The sequence below is a fragment of the Phyllopteryx taeniolatus genome, chromosome 3 (assembly GCF_024500385.1).
Source record: "Phyllopteryx taeniolatus isolate TA_2022b chromosome 3, UOR_Ptae_1.2, whole genome shotgun sequence".
Lineage (NCBI taxonomy): Eukaryota > Metazoa > Chordata > Actinopteri > Syngnathiformes > Syngnathidae > Phyllopteryx > Phyllopteryx taeniolatus.
This window is the reverse complement of record NC_084504.1, coordinates 16629362-16652358: the sequence shown is the minus strand read 5'-3', so window position 1 is coordinate 16652358 and position 22997 is coordinate 16629362. Positions and strand designations below refer to the sequence as shown.

The window sequence follows — 22997 nt, the reverse complement described above, 5'->3', positions numbered from 1 at the left end:
ATTCATAGTACAATAGTTTTCACTGTTCAGCGCTATTATTTTGAAGTGGAAAACTGAGCACCCCAAACTGAGGTGAGTAGAGCTACTTAGAACTGAGTCAAGATGATGAGTCGGTACTGGAAAAGTGGCATAAGTGGTTGGTGCCTCACCATTTTTGTATACCAAACTGCCACTTTACAATGTGAACTTCTGTTTCCCCCAGGTAAACCATTCAGACGATACCAGCGCAGCCTGACCGACACCGCTTTCATCTTCTCTAAAGCAGAGGACAGCACGCCATCCTCCCCACTCAGCTCTCCCTTCGTCTCCCCCTTCTCCCGCGCCTCTCCCTCCCCCATCGGTGCCACGTCTCCTCCCACAAGCCCCATTTTTCGTCCTGTCACCTCTCCGACCAGGACCAAATTCCCACAAGTGTCACCGCCAATGTCCCCGCTTCGTAATGCCCCTCCGACTTCAGCCCCAGTGCCTGTAGTGTCCCCTGCTAACCAGCAGCATGTTGTTGAGACCAAAGCTCCATCACCCACAGAGCCTTCTGCACCGCCAGTCTCCATTAATCTGGAAGCTTCCTCATTCTTTGTCTCGGAAACAAGTATTCCTACTGAGTCACTCCCCGGGGTTCTGCCACCCTCACCCCCAAATACTCCAACCGAGCCAGAGCTCTCCACTTTCTGCTTTGGAGGTCCACCTCCACAGCCACCATCATCTCCCCTGCCTGAGATACCACAGCTTAACACAGGTAAGGTAACGACTCGTGAAAATACACTTTCTAAACGATAATGACAAGTGAAGCTTATAAACTACTTCTCGTGCTCATGAATTTGCCAAAGAATTATTTCACCTATTTTTTCCCTTTTCAAAAATTAAAGACTGAAGTTGCATGGATGCTTGTGCCAAAGTCAATTCCACAACATTCCACACAGTTAACGCTGCCAACAGACTGAATCAGAGTTCTGCTACACATAGCCATATTGCTACAGGCCAGGCACAATAAAAAGAAAAACATATTCTACCTTAAAGTAAAACCCTGTATACACTTTGATGCCATCTTACGTTTAAAAGTTACACTCGACTTTTATCTGTTTCTAAATGTTAAAATTTTGTACCACATTTTTTTATACATCAACAGACCTTCATACATCCTTGTTTGTGCATACTGACACTGGCTACAAAGCACAAGCTGTACTGCTAGAAGTAGACGAGGAGGAAGATGACGTGGAGGAGAAGGAGGAGGAGGAAGAGGAGGAAGAAGATGTGAAAGAGAATGAGGAGCAAGTAGACATGGAAGAGAAGGAAGAGGAGGAACCTGAAGTACAACCGCAAACTTGTATATCCACTGATGAACCAGTCCAGGCTGAGTCAGAGGAGCAGATGCAGGTGAAGGAGGAGCAGATGGTGCGGGAGGAAGAATCAGAGCAAGAAGTCGAGCCTGCATCCCCAGAGGAAACAACTGAAAAAGTGTGTGGCGATGAAGAGGAGGTCAATGAAGATAGCGAACACAATGACCGATTTGAGGACCGTCAGAGCCCAGATAAACTTGGCGATCTTTTGGAAAAAGAGGAAAAGTCCGAGCTGACAGGTACTTTTTTAGCGTTACATTATTAGCGTTCTAATGCCAAACAATTTTTTACGTAATAAAAAGATGAAGGTCAAATCTTAATTTCAGGTGAGGACCGCATTTGTCAAACCATCAAGCTCGAGACAGTGGTCCTGCCAAGCAATGGGTTCACAAATGGAGAAGAGAATGGCATAGGTCTGTTGAAAGTACAATACATAACATATAATTTGCTCTACTTTAAAAGTAATCAGTGATTCCTACTCTGATGTTCTTCAGGGAGATCTCTGAGCCCGTCTGATGCTGAAATCAGCTCACCAGAGCTGAGCGGGTGTTATGACCTTCACAACGCTGCAGAGAGCGACGACATTGGTGAAGAGAAGGAGATGTCAGAAAATGGACAAGAGGTATACACTGAACATTATTTATAAATTTACCTAAAAATGACATCCCCTTTCAGTTTATACAAAAATGTATTCACAGGCTAAGTCAATTTAAAAAAAAAAAAAAAAGGTGGTGTTATAACACCTAATCAGAGGGTAAATTTTGCCATTCGGATCCATCCATCAAATTTCTACCACTGGTTATTTTAGTCAGGATTATGCCAAAATATATTCTGCCCAACTATATTTATGACTCAGCCTTCAATTTTATAAATCCTTGCATTATTCCCCATAACATGCATGTTTTCGGAATATTAGAGATAGCAGAAATACCCGCAGAAAACCCATGCAAGCTAGGAGACAACATGCCACCCCGAATCAGAATCATTAGTGGAAAATGAAACAATAACAATAGTGAATTGAGGAAAAGGGTGGCATAGCATTATTCTAGAGTGTCACAAGAAACAAAACATTGAAAGTAATGGAAATAAAAGTTGATACAATTATAAAGTCCATGGAAATATATAAAATAGCTATGCTCCTGTGAAAATTGTTGAATGGACATCTTGATCATCTGTGATAAATTCCACATAAATCCCTTAGATGGCAGCAATGCTCTTTTCAAACTGTTGCTACTATGTGAGAAATCATGAAGTAAGATATAAATTAAGAGGTTAAACCAACCAATATATTATTCTACACAGCAAATCCATATTTTATATTTAACACTTATAGTAACAATGGGAAGGATTTTTTTTTTTTATCAAAGAATAAAGTCACTATAATTTTCATTTCCCTCAAAAAGACCAAAAACCACTTACATACCCCTTGACATTCTTGCATATGTTTCATATTTTCTTGGTACAATTCTGTCTGCACTGTTTCCTTTATGTTGCATGTTGATCAAGTTTGTTTCAATAGTTACACTTTATTTTCTTGTGTTGCTTCTGTTTTTTTTTTTTTTATTGGGCTTGTCAGTCAAGCCCTGCTCCTACCATCAAATCAGCTCCGATCCGACACTTACGTTCTTCTAGATTGGCTACCTTACCTAGTGCGTTAATAACCTAGTACAGTGGTAAGAAAGTTAAATACTGTATAACTGAACTTTACTTAATACATTTACAGTACTGGATTAAAGAAAATGTTTAATCCACTGTAACATTATGCACTATTTAAAACATTTAGTCAGTGTTTCTTTCGCCTCCCACTAGTGGTGCCACACTTTTCGAATCACTGACCTAGTAGAAAAAGTTCTTTCAGTTTTCCATTTGAAGTTCCTATTGAAATCTGTTCCTTGTTCTTCCTTTTTGTTGTATTTCCTGCGAGTGAAACTGAGACTATCAATTATTTTGCTCTTGAAACCCGGCGTTTTCTCTTGCTCCTGTGGTTTCATTTCCACCTGTCGGACCATATTTGTGATGTTCCTTCAGCCTTCCTCAGCCAGAAGCCTGTTTGGGTCCAGATGTGACCAGCTTGCTCACTAATAGTGTAAACTCTCCTTTGAGAACAAACAGGCTTAGTAATTTCTATGAACTACTGCTCACCTTAATTGTATGCAAAGTGAAATTTTTTTCCCCCCCTCTGTGGAGTAATGTACTTTTGGTTCACTCTGGAGTGAATCAGTAGTTGTAAATTGGCAAGGGAGAAAAGAAAGGGAACAGACTGTATAATACAGATACTGGATATAGACCTGGGTCAAACTCTTGCCATGAAACATTTATTCACAGTCGAGACATTTAATACGTCACCTTTTAACATGCTTATCTGTCATAGAAGTGTTAAAAAAACAGATACAGTAAACTGTAAATAAATTAAACTAAAATAAAACTACTCAGGCGGCACGGTGGCCGACTGGTTAGAGCGTCAGCCTCACAGTTCTGAGGTGCGGGGTTCAATCCCCGTCCCCGCCTGTGTGGAGTTTGCATGTTCTCCCCGTGCCTGCGTGGGTTTTCTCCGGGCACTCCGGTTTCCTCCCACATCCCAAAAACATGCATTAATTGGTGACTCTAAATTGCCCGTAGGCATGACTGTGAGTGCGAATGGTTGTTTGTTTCTATGTGCCCTGCGATTGGCTGGCAACCAGTTCAGGGTGTACCCCGCCTCCTGCCCGATGACAGCTGGGATAGGCTCCAGCACGCCCGCGACCCTAGTGAGGAGAAGCGGCTCAGAAAATGGATGGATGGATAAAACTACTCAGCCTTTGACGTGTAATGGAAGCAAAGATCTGAAAGTTGAGCGTGAATGAATTTTTTTTACATCTACTTCATAACATCATAAGAGTGTAAAAAAAACAACAACCAAGATAACCGTAAATATAGTAAACGAAAACAATAAATGTTCTGTAATCAACATTTTCTCTGATGTGTGACCGACGTGTGCCGCCGCCGCTCCGCGGCACAGTGGCGAATATGTTGTGTGTTCCGAGAAGTTGAGGCTCTTCTGAACGCAGCTTTGTTCGTCTCTATTATACATGTTGACTTACTGTTACTTTAGGGACGGCGCACGAGAGACGCAGCAGAAACAGACGGAATTGTTGAACAGTGTGAGGAGTTCAGCATCCAGTTTTGATGAGTGGCCACCGATTTTGCTGCAATTCAGATTGCCGATGAACGGTGTTGCATAGTTGCAGATGTGACAGCCAATCAAAAATGCAAATGAGGTTTCACAAAAAGAAAAACAAAAAAATTCCAGGTTCTAAGCATCTGCAGGATCCAGATGGGGTGCTATGACCGTGCTGCCTAGCCGTACAAATAATGTGTATAGATATATAATAATATTTTAAAAAATATGTTTATGGATAAATAATGTGGCAAGAAAGCAAAGCGTGGTTAGTGTCTGTCCCCGAAATGCACATGTGCAGTCAGTCAATGGGGTAATTGATAATTGCCAATAGCCTCTAAAAATATTCACTCTCTCCTTTATTGTCACCCCTTTTGGTTCTTCCGTGACAATGGCGACATGTTTTTGTGGTTCAATAAAATAATAAAACAATACCGTATATTGTATGTGGAGCCTCAAAACCCCGTAAAAGCTCGCAGTTTTTTTGCAACGCGGCGGTAGTTGCACGGTGCACAATCGCTTGGTGTGTGGTGTCACCCTTCTGCGGTGAAGTCACAAAAAAGCTAAAATAGCAAAACATGTCATAGCAAGATCCATTTTCTGTTCAATGGTTATTGAGATTTACCCTTTGCCATCAGTGTCAACCTACTGTGGTGGTGTCACAAAAAAGTGAAAGAAAAAGAAATGTGTCGCAGCAAATTTCAATTCCTGTTTGATCGTTATCAGTACACTTTCCCTCTTTCCCATTAGTGGCAACCTAGTGTGGTGACATCAATAAAACATCCAAACAAAACCAAAACAGGTCGTAGTAATACTTTTCCTCTTCTCCTCCATCACCCAAAAAAAAAAAAAACAAAGCCAAAGATTTTGTCAGTTGTCAGTGTGAGGGCCACTGTTTGAATTTTTAGAATAGTAATAATAAAATCCCATTCACTCATACAATTTTTTAATTTCAATGTGATTTTTCCCCTCCACTCAAGGTTTTAGCGGAGCAACAAATATGCGTCAGAGCTCTGTACGACTACCATGCAGGTAAAATGCCACTTAGGGGATAATCTCCTCTCCTGTGCACATAAAGTACCTCCACTTACCGTAATGACTGTGTGATTAGCGGGTTTCACAGTATATTATCTTGCGGTTCCCACAGAAGACGACTCTGAGATCTCCTTTGAACCTGGTGACATCATCCGGGACGTGGAAACGGTGGATAAAGCTTGGTGGAGGGGGTGGAGCAAAGATGGCCGCCAAGGCTTGTTCCCTGCCAATTATGTGGAGCCCATATAGCACCCACGCACGCACACACACGCACACACACATACACACACACGTTCACACTCTCAGGGACGCCATTATCCCTCACAATTTAATCGCGATCTTTCCACGGAGTCTGGATTTGCCAGAAAATGTGAAGATTGCATTTTCATGTTCTTTGATTTAAAAAAATATAGACAATATTTTCACAAATTAGCTCTTACAAAACCTCGTATTCATAGACAAAACAGTCAGGACCTTTTTTGGGGGGACCAAAATATTTTATTAAGGAATGGTGGTGGGCAGGATCACATCATATCACAATGACAAATGATCACAAACTTGCTTTTTCTTGTAAGAAACAAAAACATGTTGTATTGTGTGTGTGTGGATGTTTTTGTTTTATTCAACATATAATAAGCATTTGGTTTTCATGACTAAAACTTCACCGCTCTTAACTATACAGTGTATAATCAAGATGTACGTGTACGTACACTTAAACTTATAATCATATGCCCAACTTTCCTGAGATATTTTACACCACTATATTTGTTACTGACAGTCTTTCATATCTTGATTAACTGCTGCGGAACACAACAGCAGAGTTGAAAGCCTCCGTATTTGCCTGTATCAATCTTTGAGACGATGCTGTTTTTTTTTGTTGTCATGGGGATGTCTATACTTGCATCGTTTGATTAAGTTCTTTTTGTTCCGCCTGGATTTTAATTAAGTCATGTAACACAGATGATATGCAGAAAAACATCTTCATTCTATAATCGATTGAAATATAATCATACACTGTATATAAAAAATGTATAGTAACAACAAATTCATTTTTGGGTTGTGTATTGTATGTTGTTCGGTTATTTGCTTTGTATTTACTCCAGACTTACAAAAATAGAGCATCTACAAACAGTTTTATTAAAATGTTCCTATCCCATTCTTTCGTGTTCAATGTTTTTAATATCAAATACAACAGAAGGTGTATATTTTTCAGTATCAAACAATGAAAACTTCCTATAGGACACCCTGTAAGTGGCACAAAATTAACATTAAAACACATCCATCTAGTTCAACACCGCTTATCCTGGTTAGGGTCGCTGGAGCCTATCCCAGCTGACTTCGGGCGAAAGGCGGACTACACCCTGAACTGGTCGCCAGTCAGTCGCAGGGCACATATAGACACGGACAACCATTCGCACTCACATTCACACCGTCACTGAGTGGGAACTGAACCCACGCTGCCCGCACCAAAGTCAGGCGAGTGTACCACTACACCATCAGTGACTCATTAAAATTCAACAAAATAAAAACAAATACAGTATGTAAATATTTTTAAGGAGCAGTTTTATCTGAGTTAATTATGTATGTACAATTTGTGAGATTGGAACACATCTATACACATAAGTAAATAAGTTACTAAATGAGCACAATTTCTGATCACAGGCAAATGACATTTTGAATCAAAAAGAAGAAAAACGTAGCAAAGTAATCAATCTTGAATTTTTTATTTGATGACACTCAAACTTTGTCAATGCAGAATCATCTACTTTTCACATTCTGTAGTGGGAAGTAATGAAGTACAATTACTGCGTTATTTGTACCTTACATAGATTTTTCAGGTGTCTGTAATTTACTTGAGTTTCTATTTTTCAGACAATTTTTGAATGCCACTCCCTACATTTGAAAACATAGTTTCTACTTACTTTGTCAAAATAGGCTTGTTACTTTTTTCAACCTCCGCAGATGATGATGACATGACGTAAAAAGGTCGTAAAACCAAAGAAGTACGGTCAAGATTTGGATTGATGTCTTGGGGACTTAAAAAGCGCAACGTGAACCAGTGAGCGTTAACAATGATACTGCAACAGATTCGGAGAATTGTTGTTCTATGCTACAAGAAAAAATCTGAGTGCTACTTTTCTTTTTTCTTTTTTTTACTTAAGTGAAAGTACTTTTAACAGACTCTTTTTACACAAGTATCTTACTTCTACACAAGGACAGAATGTGAGTACTCTGCTGTTTTACGGCTAGTATACTAAAATTTCCTTTTAGAGGAAGTCAAGTTGTTCAGTTGTAGTTTGATATTACTGTCTGTAGGTGGAGACAATGGCTTTTCTAATGTGCCCGTTCTCACCCACTGAGAGTGAGCTAACTGATGTGAAAACATTTCCTCAGGACATAATAAGCAAAATATTTTGACAAGCAATAAAGGATTCTTTTTGTTAGGCACACTTTAGAAGTGGTACATCCAGACATTCTTATAGCCAAAAATTGCTCATGCCGCTACACCTCAAATAGGATTCTACCCCTCCTCCACTTGGGAAATAATGATTGATTGAATGTGACGTTAATATTTCTTAAGCATACAATTTTCACATTTATGGGACGTGAAGGGAGGGGTGTAGGTTACGCTCCTGTGCTGCCAGTTCAATGAGCGTGTTAGCAGATGCGCCAAGGTTTGAAGAGAAAGTCAGTGTTTGACATGGGTCTCATCCTGCCTGAAATGATACTTGTTGACAGACTCAATACATCTGTCTAGCAGACTATTCTGTCACGCTTATTCCACAAGGCTAATCATCACTGATGAGTGTGAAAAGGTGATGCGCTTCGTATTAATACTAATTGGGTTGCAAGGAGAACACCGTAAAAACCTCAAATGAACACAAATTGACTGATGGGGAATTTTGTTGTTGTTGTTATTTTTAACGAGGCTTTAAAAAACATAAAATATTATTTCAGATGTGCTACAATGATGATATTCAGAATACTAAGACATTTTGGACAATTATCTTCTAACTTTGTGTGATCATATTGGGGAAGGCCCTTTTCTAGGCCCCAGTGCACAAAATAAGATCCATAAATGGATGCTTGGATCAGCTTGGTTTCGAAGAACTTGACCTCAACCCTCTTGACCTCTGGCATGAACTCCAACAGAGATTCTTAGCCAGACCCAACAGGAGTGACCTCAAATGCTGTTCTGGTTTCTCCCTTGCCAAAAATGCGAACACGCTGGGGACACAAGGAGTTCCATGAGAAGTTTTCACAAAAAACAAACCAAAAAAAGGTAAAAAAAAAAAATAAATATCCACGAATAGGTGAATTTGCAAATGTAGTTCCAACTCCTCACCTGTGACTTCTGCATTTGGTTTGGTTGCTGTTCCACTCATGATCACTTGATAGCAGTAATTAGCATTAAAGTCTCCAAAGAAGGAGACTTCAATTTGTGTGCAGATCTGTGCCAAAACATTTGCATCTGATATTCATCTGTTTGGTGCAGTATTTGCAGACATTGAGGGGGCAAAGACTCAGTTTGTGTATGGCGGCAGAAGAAGAGAAAATGTTTGTATAGAAGGCTCCGGTTTTGGGTCTAAATTTGGGGATGGGATCTTGCTGCTGGTCAATGGAGGGGTGGATCTATTCCAGTGGGATACAGGCCCACCCCAAAATCTGAAAAATCATTACCTTTTTGCTTTATGATTTAGCTGTTTTTAATTTTGAATATACATGTATATTATAGCTATCCTTAGCTTTATCTACACAGATGGATTGTTTTACTGTGTTAAATAATTTAAAGATGTCAAGTTGCTTACCTCCTTCGATTTTTATGTATGTGGTCCTTGGAAGAAAAAGTTCTTAAAAAAAAAAAAAAAAACTTTTTGCGGATGGCTGATGATATCATTTGAATTTTAAAAGGAATTGCTGCTTGACATAAGCAGTGGGAACATCAACGAGGTTCTAAGTTAGCCCGAAAACAATTTGAGATAATTTAACAAAGGGTGACGAACTTTATTTATAGAGCAAGTGGCTAGCTGCACGCCTCATGCTCACGAGCCTCGCAGGGGGGGACAGCAGGTGCCTTGACGCCAGAGGTGTGGACTCGAGTCACATAACTTGGACTCGAGTCATGAATTTGATTACTTTAGACTCGACTTGGCAATATGTTAAAAGACTTGCAACTCGGCGGCACGGTGGCCGACTGGTTAGAGCGTCAGCCTCACAGTTCTGAGGTGCGGGGTTCAATCCCCGTCCCCGCCTGTGTGGAGTTTGCATGTTCTCCACGTGCCTGTGTGGGTTTTCTCCGGGTACTCCGGTTTCCTCCCACATCCCAAAAACATGCATGAATTGGAGACTCTAAATTGCCCGTAGGCATGACTGTGAGTGCGAATGGTTGTTTGTTCCTATGTGCCCTGCGATTGGCTGGCAACCAGTTCAGGGTGTACCCCGCCTCCTGCCCGATGACAGCTGGGATAGGCTCCAGCACGCCCGCGACCCTAGTGAGGAGAAGCGGCTCAGAAAATGGATGGATGGACTTGCAACTCTACTGGGACTTGAAAAGACCTGCTACTTTGACAAAAGCACTGAGAAACCAATATATTGTAGCTTTGTCTTTCTACAGCTATACATGAAACTTACTGTTTTACTACAGGAAATGTGATAAGTGACAACATAATGCTGAAAGTGATTGTTCATTAGGTCAAAGTATCCACGCCATTATTGCAAATGTGTAATTAATTCATATTATCACACTCATCACAGTTAACGCCCTGTTGGGCACGCTGTGAAGGAGGAAATGACCAAGAGGTCATTCTTTTATACTCATTAAAAAACAAAAAAAACATAGACAGTACAACATAAATCAACAATAAATTTGACAGCTAAATAAAGTATACATTTTTCTCCGGGCACTCCGGTTTCCTCCCACATCCCAAAAACATGCATGGTAGGTTGATTGAGGACTCGAAATTGCCCGTAGGTGTGAATGTGTGCGCGAATGGTTGTTTGTTTATACAACCCCAATTCCAATGAAGTTGGTATGTTGTGTTAAACATAAATAAAACAATACAATGATTTCCAAATCATGTTCAACCTATATTTAATTGAATACACTACAAAGACAAGACATGTAATGTTCAAACTGATAAACTTTATTGTTTTTAGCAAATAATCATCATTAACTTAGAATTTTATGGCTGCAACATGCTCCAAAAAAGCTGGGACAGGCGGCAAAAAAGACTGAGAAAGTTGAGGAATGCTCATCAAAATCCTGTGCGCGAGAAAATAGTCGAACAGTTTAAGGACAATGTTCCTCAACGTACAATTGCAAGGAATTTAGGGATTTCATCATCTACGGTCCATAATATCATCAAAAGGTTCAGAGAATCTGGAGAAATCACTGCATGTAAGCGGCAAGACCGAAAACCAACATGAATGCCAGTGACCTTTGATCCCTCAGGCGGCACTGGATCAAAAACCGACATCAATGTGTAAAGGATATCACCACGTGGGCTCAGGAACACTTCAGAAAACCAATGTCAGTAAATAAAGTTCGGCGCTACATCCGTAAGTGCAACTTGAAACTCTACTATGCAAAGCAAAAGCCATTTATCAACAACACCCAGAAATGCTGCCGGCTTTTCTGGGCCCGAGCTCATCTAAGATGGACTGATACAAAGTGGAAAAGTGTTCTGTGGTCCGACAAGTCCACATTTCAAATTGTTTTGGGAAATTGTGGACGTCATGTCCTCCGGGCCAAAGAGGACAAGAACCATCCGGAATGATATGGACGCAAAGTTCAAAAGCCAGAATCTGTCATGGTATGGGGCTGTGTTAGTGCCAATGGCATGGGTAACTTACACATCTGAGAAGGCACAATTAAAGCTGAAAGGTACATACAGGTTTTGGAGAAACATATGCTGCCATCCAAGCAACGGCTTTTTCATGGACGCCCCTACTTATTTCAGCAAGACAATGCCAAACCACATTCTGCACGTGTTACAACAGCGTGACTTCGTAGTAAAAGAGTGCGGGTACTAGACTGGCCTGCCTGCAGTCCTGACCTGTCTCCCATTGAAAATGTGTGGCGCATTATGAAGCGTAAAATACGACAACGGAGAAGCTGTACATCAAGCAAGAATGTGAAAGAATTCTACCTACAAAGCTTCAACAATTAGTGTCCTCAGTTCCCAAACGTTTATTGAATGTTGTGAAAAGAAAAGGTGATGTAACACAGTGGTAAACATGACCCTGTCCCAGCTTTTTTGGAACGTGTTGCAGCCATAAAATTCTAAGTTAATGATTATTTGCTAAAAACAATAGTTTATCAGTTTGAACATTAAATATCTTGTCTTTGTAGTGTATTCAATTAAATATAGGTTGAACATGATTTGCAAATCATTGTATTCTGTTTTTATTTATGTTTAACACAATGTCCCAACTTCATTGGAATTGGGGTTGTATGTGCCCTGCGATTGGCTGGCGACCAATTCAGGGTGTACCCCACCGCTCGCCCGAAGTTAGCTGGGATAGGCTCCAGCACGCCCGTGACCCTTGTGAGGATAAAGCGGTACAGACAATGGATGGATGGATGGATGGATTGATGGAATAAGATATACATTCCAAGAACCAATGTTAATATACACAGAAACGACAACGACATGTTTTCGTTAGCATTAGCAGCTGGCTTTGTGAGCGATCACGCAAAAAGTTACAGGGTGGGCCCGCTGTGCGCTGTCTGGGCTTCCTTTTTTTTTTTAATTCACTTACCAATTGAGGGCGGCACGGTGGGCGACTGGTTAGAGCGTCAGCCTCACAGTTCTGAGGAGCGGGATTCAATCCCCGGTCCCGCCTGTGTGGAGTTTGCATGTTCTCCCCGTGCCTGCGTGGGTTTTCTCCGGGCACTCCGGTTTCCTCCCACATCCCAAAAACATGCATTAATTGGGGACTCTAAATTGCCCGTAGGTGTGAATGTGAGTGTGGATGGTTGTTTGTTTGTATGTGCCCTGCGATTGGCTGGCAACCAGTTCAGGGTGTACCCCGCCTCCTGCCCGATGATAGCTGGGTTAGGCTCCAGCTCTCCCGCGACCCTTGTGAGGATAAGCGGCTCAGAAAATGGATGGACTTCTAAGTCAAGGTAGCCCTGTAGTTTTGTATTTCAAATTATATAAATGGAGTGAGAAGCCGGTTTAATTTGCACAGTGTCTCTTTAAGACAATAGAGAGAGAGAGAGAGAAAGGACATTGAGACAAAGAAAGCAAATTGGTGTGGACAGTTGTGTCCTGCTCCTGCATCCCCGTGTTCCCATGGTCATCCCCACAACCAAGAGATTTCTTGTCTCTTCTCATTAAACCCACTGATAGGGAGACACCAGCTAATGTGCCAGTCAATTTCCCCTTCCCCTTTGTCCAAGGGCTCTTCCTTCATTCTCTGACCCTCATTTGTTACAACTAAACCACACGCACACAGCCCTGACTTTCCCTTTATCTCTTACTTAACTGTCAAAGCCTATCTGACCGGTGGAGGACTGACAAGTGTGGGATGACCGGGGTGAAGTGGTGGTTGGGAGGTGCCACTCATTGCTGTGTTTATCAGCACAAAGGCCAACGACAGCAACGTAATCTGACCTGGCTGCTGATGGCTCGTGGCTCCCTGGCTGCATCTCTGCTCTCAAACAGACGCAAGGAGCCTCGAAGATACGCATAAGCATTTACGTGCGCGCGCACACACACACACACACACACACACAAACAAAACACGTGTATCTACACACAATCGCAGACACAACTATTCATAGCTCCAATTTCAGATGCGACCTCCTTCTCCTTGCCACTCCTCAACCCCGGCCTGTCATTGTCTTGGTGATGTTTTGCTGCAACTTTTTGTGATTAATTATGTTTGGTAGAGTTGTCACAAGCATCTTATAACAGCACGTTCGTAACTTAGTGCTCATCCTCGCTTCTTTGTGGGTATTTTTTTTTTGGCCAGTAGTGAGGGTCAGCCTTATGTTGCATCCCTTCAAAATTTTACCCCACTCCCTCAGTCTTTTAGGAAGAGGACTGCACTCTCCCACCCCCCAGTGCAAGGTGCTCTTGAATTTAAAGTTCCCACTCTGCTTGTTTGGCACTAACACACTATTCTTAAAATACCTACGAAGTTCCTGTTTTGTTCTTTTCCTTCGCTGGAGTAAAGGTTGGCGTTCGCAAGCAGGCACCTGCATATGAGAGTGCTTGCTGAGAAAATTTGATCTCATTTTCTTTTTGGCTCGTTGTTGTTCCGGGGCAATGTTTACCTCAGGCAACATGTCATCCAGTGGATCAAAGATTACCCAGCCAATAGGAGCTGCTTTTCGAGCAGTGCAGCTGCAAAATCCACAATTGAGTTTGTTTACGTTTGACACCCTCTCAAGGCTATGTAACATTTATCCTGGAAGAATAATGTCCAAACTATCATGCCTCCTCAATACAAATCTGCTTTAGCTTGGTGATAATTCCATGTGGTTTAAGACTTGATCAAACCTTTCCTGTTAGACGTCTCTCTTGTTCTTCACGTTGTCATTCCTCTATGTTCCCTTTTAAGATTATCTTCAAAAGGGTTGAATTAGATAACGCTCCACATGGCTCTATAGCCAAGATTTTACTGTCAGCATCAAAACCGGCCCATTAACTTATGAAGCTCTCTTTGGCAAACCTCCTTTTCCCCCTCCATTGCCATCAAACACACCATTATCCTCGGCCAGTGTAACATAACTCTGACAATGAACAGAGGATTAGAACATCTCGCTATCTTCAAGCGAAGAAGAAAGAAAAATCTCCTTTTACTAGTCCATGGTGAACACTGTTTGGCAGCGTTTTCCTCTTCGGATTCCCGAGAGGCTTGTTTTTTTCATTTTTTATTTCTTGCCTTTTACGACACAATTGCTGCGCTTGCAATCAGCCAACATGTGGCATTGTGATCCAATCACGGGATTTCTTCCCCCCTCCGCGGATACATGGTTAAGTCTCTCCCTCTATTGTGGAGGAATCTTCAAAGCAGTTGGGAACCACAGGGGAAAATTGGGAGTTGTTAATTAATACAACAGACTCAGTACAAATGATTTATTTTCCTGATTCCAAAGATGAAAACAAACATTTTTTGCACTGAATCCATTGACAGGCGCATCCATATCCCCCTCTATCCTGGATGGTGAAATGTTGCTCCTCTGAGAAATTCTGCTGTGGTTCCAAAAAAAAAACCAAAACAAAAAACAGAAAAAAAACATCTGTTTAGCTTTATTGGATTTTATTGGATTTCTACGGAGCCCCCCTGGTGCCAAGGTATGAGAAAAATAAAATTCATTGATAATCTGTTCCCTCAATTTAGTAATCCGTACCCTCAGTTTAGTAATCTGTACCCTCAGTTTAGTAAACCATACCCTCAGTTTAGTAATCTGTACCCTCAGTTTAGTAAACTGTACTCTCAGTTTAGTAAACCATACCCTCAGTTTAGTAATCTGTACCCTCAGTTTAGTAAACTGTACTCTCAGTTTAGTAAACCATACCCTCAGTTTAGTAATCCGTACCCTCAGTTTAGTACTGTGTTTAGGAAACACGCAGGCTAATTGTAGCCAGTCCTGCTAGTACTGCTATATAATGATCAACCCCCTCGAACTACAGCAATATTGCCTTTCAGTTGAAAAAATGGGATGTAGTATATATCACGACATGACAATTTATACACAGAATTCAGATGAGTAAGAATATAACATACAAATAGAATTAACTTCACTTGACAGATATATGTAGGTATACGGAGCCCCAGACATTTGCTAAACTGAGGGTACGGATTACTAAATTGAGGGTACAGTTTACTAAACTGAGGGTACAGATTACTAAACTGAGGGTACACTTTACTAAACTGAGGGAACGGATTACTAAACTGAGGGTACAGATTACTAAACTGAGGGTACAGATTACTAAACTGAGGGTACAGTTTACTAAATTGAGGGAACAGATTATCAATGAATTTTATTTTTCTCATACCTTGGCACCAGGGGGGCTCCGTAGATTTCCATTCATACTGATCATCTATGTTTCCATCCAGTAAATTGACAACAAATGTTTTTTGCTGAAATTATATTTTCTAGTCTTTATGACTGTCACTGAATTTGAATGGATTGGGAAACATGACAGGCGCTGCTGTAACCACTAAAAGCCAATAAATGATTTTCTAAATGGCTTTGAATCCTGTAAATGACTTTAAAGGTTCTAAATCGCTGGTTATTATACACTGTGTATCTTTTTCAGTGTATAAAAATAGTATAGTGAAAATTGCCAAATTAAAGCCTTAAGAATTTAAAATTTAAAATCCATACGTAAACATGAATACAGTCTTGGAGGTGGATAACAGGGTGAATTGTGTCTTCCCCTAAAGACCAGCAGGGTTAATCAGCCCTGTCCTCCGTGTGACACACTCACCAAGCCTCACACATACTGCCTGTGGCATCACAATCACTGCCAGATGCTGTGACTTTCTCTAAGACAATTCATTTCACAAGTACATCCGAAGGGGCAATGCCGACAGTGGCATTCGAGGGAGACAAATGAACACAAGCAGGCATGCGTTAGTGAATGATGGCCATACGCCACTGGCAGTGCGGGAGAAGGACATATAGAATGAGGCTGAGTGGAGTCTCATTCGCAGCCTTGCCCGAGGACACATGGATAATGTGAGACATCTTTTCTCACACCATTTAAGCAACGCCCATGGGGATGCATTGTTTTATTTATTTTTTTATGATTGAACTAAATGACCTTAGACTGTCTATATACAGTGTGTACACATATGTTTTTGAAAGAAAATATAATTTATCCATCCATTTTCTGAGCCGCTTCTCCTCACTAGGGTCGCAGGCGTGCTGGAGCCTATCCCAGCTGTCATCGGGCAGGAGGCGGGGTACACCCTGAACTGGTTGCCAGCCAATCGCAGGGCACATAGGAACAAACAACGATTCGCACTCACAGTCATGCCTACGGGCAATTTAGAGTCTCCAATTCGTGCATGTTTTTGGGATGTGGGAGGAAACCGGAGTACCCGGAGAAAACCCACGCAGGCACGGGGAGAACATGCAAACTCCACACAGGCGGGGCCGGGGATTGAATCAGAATCAGAATCAGAATCATCTTTATTTGCCAAGTATGTCCAAAACACACAAGGAATTTGTCTCCGGTAGTTGGAGCCGCTCTAGTACAACAGACAGTCAATTTACAGAACACTTTGGAGACATAAAGACATTGACAAAAAACATCCATCCATCCATCCATCCATTTTCTGAGCCGCTTCTCCTCACTAGGGTCGCGGGCGTGCTGGAGCCTATCCCAGCTGTCATCGGGCAGGAGGCGGGGTACACCCTGAACTGGTTGCCAGCCAATCGCAGGGCACATAGGAACAAACAACGATTCGCACTCACAGTCATGCCTACGGGCAATTTAGAGTCTCCAATTCGTGCATGTTTTTGGGATGTGGGAGGAAACCGGAGTACCCGGAGAAAACCCACGCAGGCACGGGGAGAACATGCAAACTCCACACAGGCGGGGCCGGGGATTGAATCAGAATCAGAATCAGAATCATCTTTATTTGCCAAGTATGTCCAAAACACACAAGGAATTTGTCTCCGGTAGTTGGAGCCGCTCTAGTACAACAGACAGTCAATTTACAGAACACTTTGGAGACATAAAGACATTGACAAAAAACAATTGTGCAAAAAGATGCAGTCCTCTAGCACTTAGAGCAGTTCGAATGGCTAATATCGCAATAGTCCGGTGCAATGACCGTTGTGCAAAGGGCACTGAGACTACAAGGAGTGTATGCGGTTTAAAGTGACGAGTAGTGCGATAATCTGGGACAATGGTTGTGCAAATGTTACAGATACTCCTCAATCAGTGTGCAAATGGAGCAGATGCTACTGTGGCATGAGTGGCCACTATATGCAAATAGTGCAGCACGGCGAGACAACTACAGTGAGTGCACGAGTAATACATAATTGGCCCCACAGAAATGTGACAACGAACTCAAGTCAAAAAATTGCCAGCTTGTTGTAATGGAATTATAAGTTAGCTGTTTAAGAAGTTGATTGCAAGAGGGAAGAAGCTGTTGGAATGTCTACTAGTTCTAGCTCTAGTTCCGGGTCCTCAGAACTGTGAGGCTGACGCTCTAACCAGTCGGCCACCGTGCCGCCAATATAATTTATATGTAACCTAAAATAAACTAAAAAACACAAAATACAAAATATTTCAAATACTGTACTGTACATATCACTAATATTTTTTCAGTCACTATAATGAGCTAATTTAGAATTTATTGTTTGTCAGTTCACAACATTAGCAAAACTATGGAAACACTTGTTTTAACATAAGACATGTAACATGATTTATTTCTCATTACAAGTACAATGTAAATTAATAAACCAGTAAAACTATTTTGTGTGGAGAGATTCTTTTTCTTTTTCCATTGTGCCATTAGTTATCAATTAGGTACCGTTTATAATTGACAGAGGGAAGAAAAAAAAAAGTTTTTAGTTCCATACTTAAGTACATCTCAGTCTATAGTTTGGACTAAATTCAACTCTAGAGTTAAATCAGTAATTCTCCTTTTCAGTCTTTTATTTAATTTTACGTATCAATTATCTGTACTTGCGTGAGTACTTTCGCCACCTCTGCCAATTACTGCTTATGCACTTTTGTTTAGACACAATCTGCATTTTGCTGCTTTGTACTTGTGACATATGTAATTGAATGACTGAGAATCTACACATACAGTAAATCAAGTTGCAAATTACCCACAGGAATTCCCACAATCGGGGTGTCTTCAAAAGGAGTCCCAGTGCTTCCGCCTGTAACATTTACGGACTCATTGGAGCCAGGGAGGGGAATGGTGGACTTCAGTCCGTCGGTGACCCCCGGAGAAGGGGTCGCTGAGCTGACAGGTTGCTCATCTGTCGGAGTTGCAGTCGTCCACGCTTGCGTCAAACACTCAACCGCTAAGACGACGAAGGCGAGATGTAAACGGCCCCACTGGCGGTTGTTCATCTCCTCACACAACAAACATGGTGCGAATAGAAACACGGTTCTAGTTGGCCATTGATTTAGCAACTTGAGCTATTTTTCATTTATTTTTTTAACGTAACGGCAAAGTAAACCAAGCAACACGGCTCTAGTTGGCCATTGATTTAGCAGCTTGAGCTATTTTATGTTTATTTTGTAACGTAACGCCAAAGTAAACCAAGGCGACATCATAAATACATGTTTCGAGCTAGCTAATGATGCTACACACTGTACACACACACACACACACACACACACAGGAGTGGTTGCGAGGCTAGTTTCCAAAGGAAGTTGAATCAGCAACTTCCGGTTGCAAAAAAATATATATTTCCGTAAAAACTATAAAAGACACGAAAGAGCTAATGAATATTTGTATATTATATACACATTACATTACTGCACACAAAATAGTTTTCCTCTTTTTAAAAAAAAAATATTTATGTTTTTGCATAGTCGTGCTTGTACTGATGCTGATACCATATATATATATATATATATATATATATATATATATCCTGCTAATCTAAAAACAGATATACATATATTTTAGATAGATAGATAGATATAGATATACGTGTTTATTTTATTATTAATCTTTTCCTTTCGGCTTGTCCCTTTAGGGGTCACCACAGCACGTCATCCTTTTCCATGTAAGCCTATCTCCTGCATCCTCCTCTCGAATACCAATTGCCCTCATGTCTTCCCTCACGACATCCATCAACCTTCTCTTTGGTCTTCCTCTAGGTCGCTTGCCTGGCAACTCCATCCTCATCATCCTTCTACCAATATACTCACTATTTCTCCTCTGGATGTGTCCAAACCATCAAAGTCTGCTCTCTCTAACTTTGTCTCCAAAACATCGAACCTTGGCTGTCCCTCTGATGAGCTCATTTCTAATTTTATCCAACCTGGTCACTCCAACAGCGTACCTCAACATCTTCATTTCCGCCACCTCCAGCTCTGCTTCCTGTTGTCTTTTCAGTGCCACTGTCTCTAATCCGTACATCATGGCTGGCCTCACCACTGTTTTATAAACTTTGCCTTTCATCCGAGCAGAGACTCTTCTGTCACATAACACATCTGACACCTTCCTCCACCCGTTCCAACCTGCTTGGACCCACTTCCTGACCACACTCACCATTGCTCTGGACGGTTGACCCCAAGTATTTAAAGTCCTCGACCCTTGGTATCTCTTCTCCCTGTAGCCTCACTCTTCCCCCACCACCATTCTCATTCATGCACATATATTCTGTCTTACTTCGGCTAATCTTCATTCCTCTGCTTTCCAGTGCATGCCTCCATCTTTCTAACTGCTCCTCCACCTGCTCCCTGCTTTCACTGCAGATCACAATGTCATCTGCAAACATCATGGTCCACGGGGATTCCAGTCTAATCTCATCTGTCAGCCTATTCATCACCACTGCAAACAGGAAGGGGCTCAGGGGTGTTCCCTGATGCAGTCCCACCTCCACCTTAAATTCGTCTGTCACACCTAAAGCACACCTCACCACTGTTCTGCTGCCCTCGTACATGTCATGTATTATTCTAACATACTTCTCTGCCACACCAGACTTCCGCATGGCTGCCACACCAGACTTCCGCATGGCTGCCACACCAGACTTCCGCATGCAGAATAGGCTTTCTCTAGATCTACAAAGACACAATGTAGCTCCTTCTGACCTTCTCTGTACTTTTACATCAACATCCTCAAGGCAAATAATGCATTTGTTGTACTCTTTCTAGGCATGAAACCATACTGTTGCTCGCAAATACTCACTTCTGTCCTGAGTCTAGCCTACACTACTCTTTCCCGTAACTTCACTGTGTGGCTCATCAACTTTATTCCTCTATAGTTCCCACAGGTCTGCACATCACCCTTGTTCTTAAAAATGCGCACCAGCACACTTTTCCTCCATTCCTCAGGCATCTTCTCACGTGCTAGCATTCTATTGAACAAGCTGGTCAAAAACTCCACAGGCACCTCTCCTAGGCTTCCATACCTCCACAGGAATGTCATCAGGACCAACTGCCTTTCCATTTTTCATCCTCTTTAATGCCTTTCTAACTTCCCCCTTACTAATCATTGCCACTTCCTGGTCCACCACACTTGGCTCTTCTACTCTCCCTTCTCTCTCATTTTCCTCATTCATCAACTCCTCAAAGTATTCTTTCCATCTATCTCGCACACTACTGGCACCAGTCAACATATTTCCATCTCTATCCTTAATCACCCTAACCTGCTGCACATCCTTCCCATCTCTATCCCTCTGTCTGGCCAACTTGTATAGATCCTTTTCTCCTTCTTTAGTGTCCAACCTGGCATACATGTCATCATATGCCTCTTGTTTGGCCTTTGCCACCTCTACCTTTGCCCTATGTCGCATCTCAATGTATTCCTTCCGCCTCTCCTCGGTCCTCTCATTGTGCCACTTCTTCTTAGCTAACCTTTTTCCTTGTTTGATGTCCTGTACTGTGAGGTTCCACCACCAAGTCTCCTTCTCTCCTTTCCTGCCAGAAGATACACCAAATTACTCTTCTGCCTGCCTCTCTGATCACTTTGGCTGCAGTGGTCTAGTCTTCTGGAAGATCCTCCTGTCCGCCGAGAGCCTGTCTCACCTCTTCCCGAAAAGCTGCACAACACTCGTCCTGTCTCAGCGTCCATCACATGGTTTCTGCTCTGCCTCTGTCTTCCTAATCTTCCTCCCCCACCAACAGAGTCATCTTAGACACCACCATCCTATGCTGTCTAGCCACACTCTCCCCTACCACTACCTTATGGTAACCTCCTTCAGATTACATCGTCTGCACAAGATCCGCCTGCGTGCTTCTACCTCTGCTCTTGTAGGTCACCCTATGTTCCCGCCTCTTCTGGAAAAAAGTGTTCACTACAGCTATTTGCATCCTTTTTGCAAAGTCTACCACCATCTGTCCCTCCAAGTTCCTTTCCTGGATGCCGTACTTACCCATCACTTCTTCATCACCCCTATTTCCTTCACCAACATGTCCATTACAATCTGCACCAATCACGACATTCTCTCTGTCTGGGATGCTCAGAACTACTTCGTCTAGCTCCTTCCAAAATTTCTCTTTCACCTCTGGGTCACATCCTACCTGTGGGGCATAGCCACTAATCACATTATACATAAAACCCTCAATTTCAAGTTTCAGCCTCATCAATCGATCTGATATTCTTTTCACCGCCAAGACATTCTGAGCCAACTCTTCTTTTAAAATAACCCCAACTCCATTTTTCTTCCCAACTACACCATGTAAAATAATTTAAACCCTGCCCCTAAACTTCTAGCCTTACTGCCTTTCCACCTGGTCTCCTGGACACACAATATATCAACCTTTCTCCTAATCATCATGTCAACCAACTCCCGAGATTTTCGTGTTATTGTCCCAACATTCAAAGTCCCCACATTCAGTTGTAGGCTCTGTGCTTTCCTCTTCTCTTTCTGCTGAAAATCTCGCTTTCCACTTCTTCTTCGACTTCGGCCCACAGTAGCTGAATTTCCACCGGTGCCCTGCAGGTTGTTAACCCAGACCATGACCGATCCGGTATGGAATTCTTTGGATGAACGCTCATATTTGTTTGGCAAGGTTTTAAGCCGGATGCCCTTCCTGACACAACCTTCTGCATTTATCTGGGCTTGGGACTGGCCTACAGTTTGCACTGGCTTGTCCCCCCCTTGGGCTACATTTTATTTTATTATTAATATCTGTAGTTAATATTTGTGTCTTCTAGGTAAGTAATGTGTGACCACCCTGCGTGTTGGGGGGGGGGTTGCCCTATAGCACCCTCGATTGACTGTAGCTGAGTTTGTTCTTTGACCAGTTAGCATAGCAGCTAATTAGTATCTAGCATGTACTTTTGAGTAAAAACTAGCATTAGCATTGATTTTTTTACCCTGTTACTTGCAACCCTGATACTGTAATTAGAGTAATACTAAAATTAAATTAGTATTCAAATTCTGTAACATTAACTTTAATTGTAAAGGATTTGTTCATCTATATATCCATCCATCCATCCATTTTCTACCACTTATTCGAGGTCAGGTCGCAGGGGCAGTAGCTTTAGCAGGGACGCCCAGACTTCCCTCTCCCCATCCACTTCATCCAGCTCTTCCGGGTGGATCCCGAGGCGTTCCCAGGCCAGCTGAAGGATGTAGTCTCTCCAGCGTGTCCTGGGTCGTCTCCGCGGTCTCCTCCCGGTGGGACGTGCCTGAAACACCTCACCAGGGAGGCGTCTGGGAGGTATGTGGGTCCATGTCCCTAGAGCCAGCTTCTGTAGCCGGGGATCGGATCGCCAAAGTCCCCACCTTCGGCCACCGCCCAGCTCGCACTGCACCCGACCCCTATTGCCCCTCCCACAGGTGGTGAGCCCATGGGAAG

At 42.2% G+C, this 22997-nt stretch overlaps 1 protein-coding gene across 3 annotated transcripts in view; it reads left to right on the top strand.

The window, feature by feature from the left end:
• si:dkey-40c11.2 (drebrin-like protein A) overlaps positions 1-6685 on the top strand; it is a 51821-nt gene extending 45136 nt beyond the window's left edge. For 2 of the 3 annotated variants that reach the window (XM_061767202.1, XM_061767204.1), the window contains 6 exons: positions 203-736; positions 1127-1576; positions 1646-1750; positions 1832-1959; positions 5475-5526; positions 5642-6685. In XM_061767202.1, the coding sequence (XP_061623186.1) occupies positions 203-736; positions 1127-1576; positions 1646-1750; positions 1832-1959; positions 5475-5526; positions 5642-5778 (1406 nt within the window). In that variant the 3' untranslated portion in view covers positions 5779-6685. The remainder of the gene's footprint in view (positions 1-202; positions 737-1126; positions 1577-1645; positions 1751-1831; positions 1960-5474; positions 5527-5641) is intronic. The other variant, XM_061767203.1, reaches the window with a different exon arrangement.
• The last annotated feature ends 16312 nt before the right edge of the window (positions 6686-22997 follow it).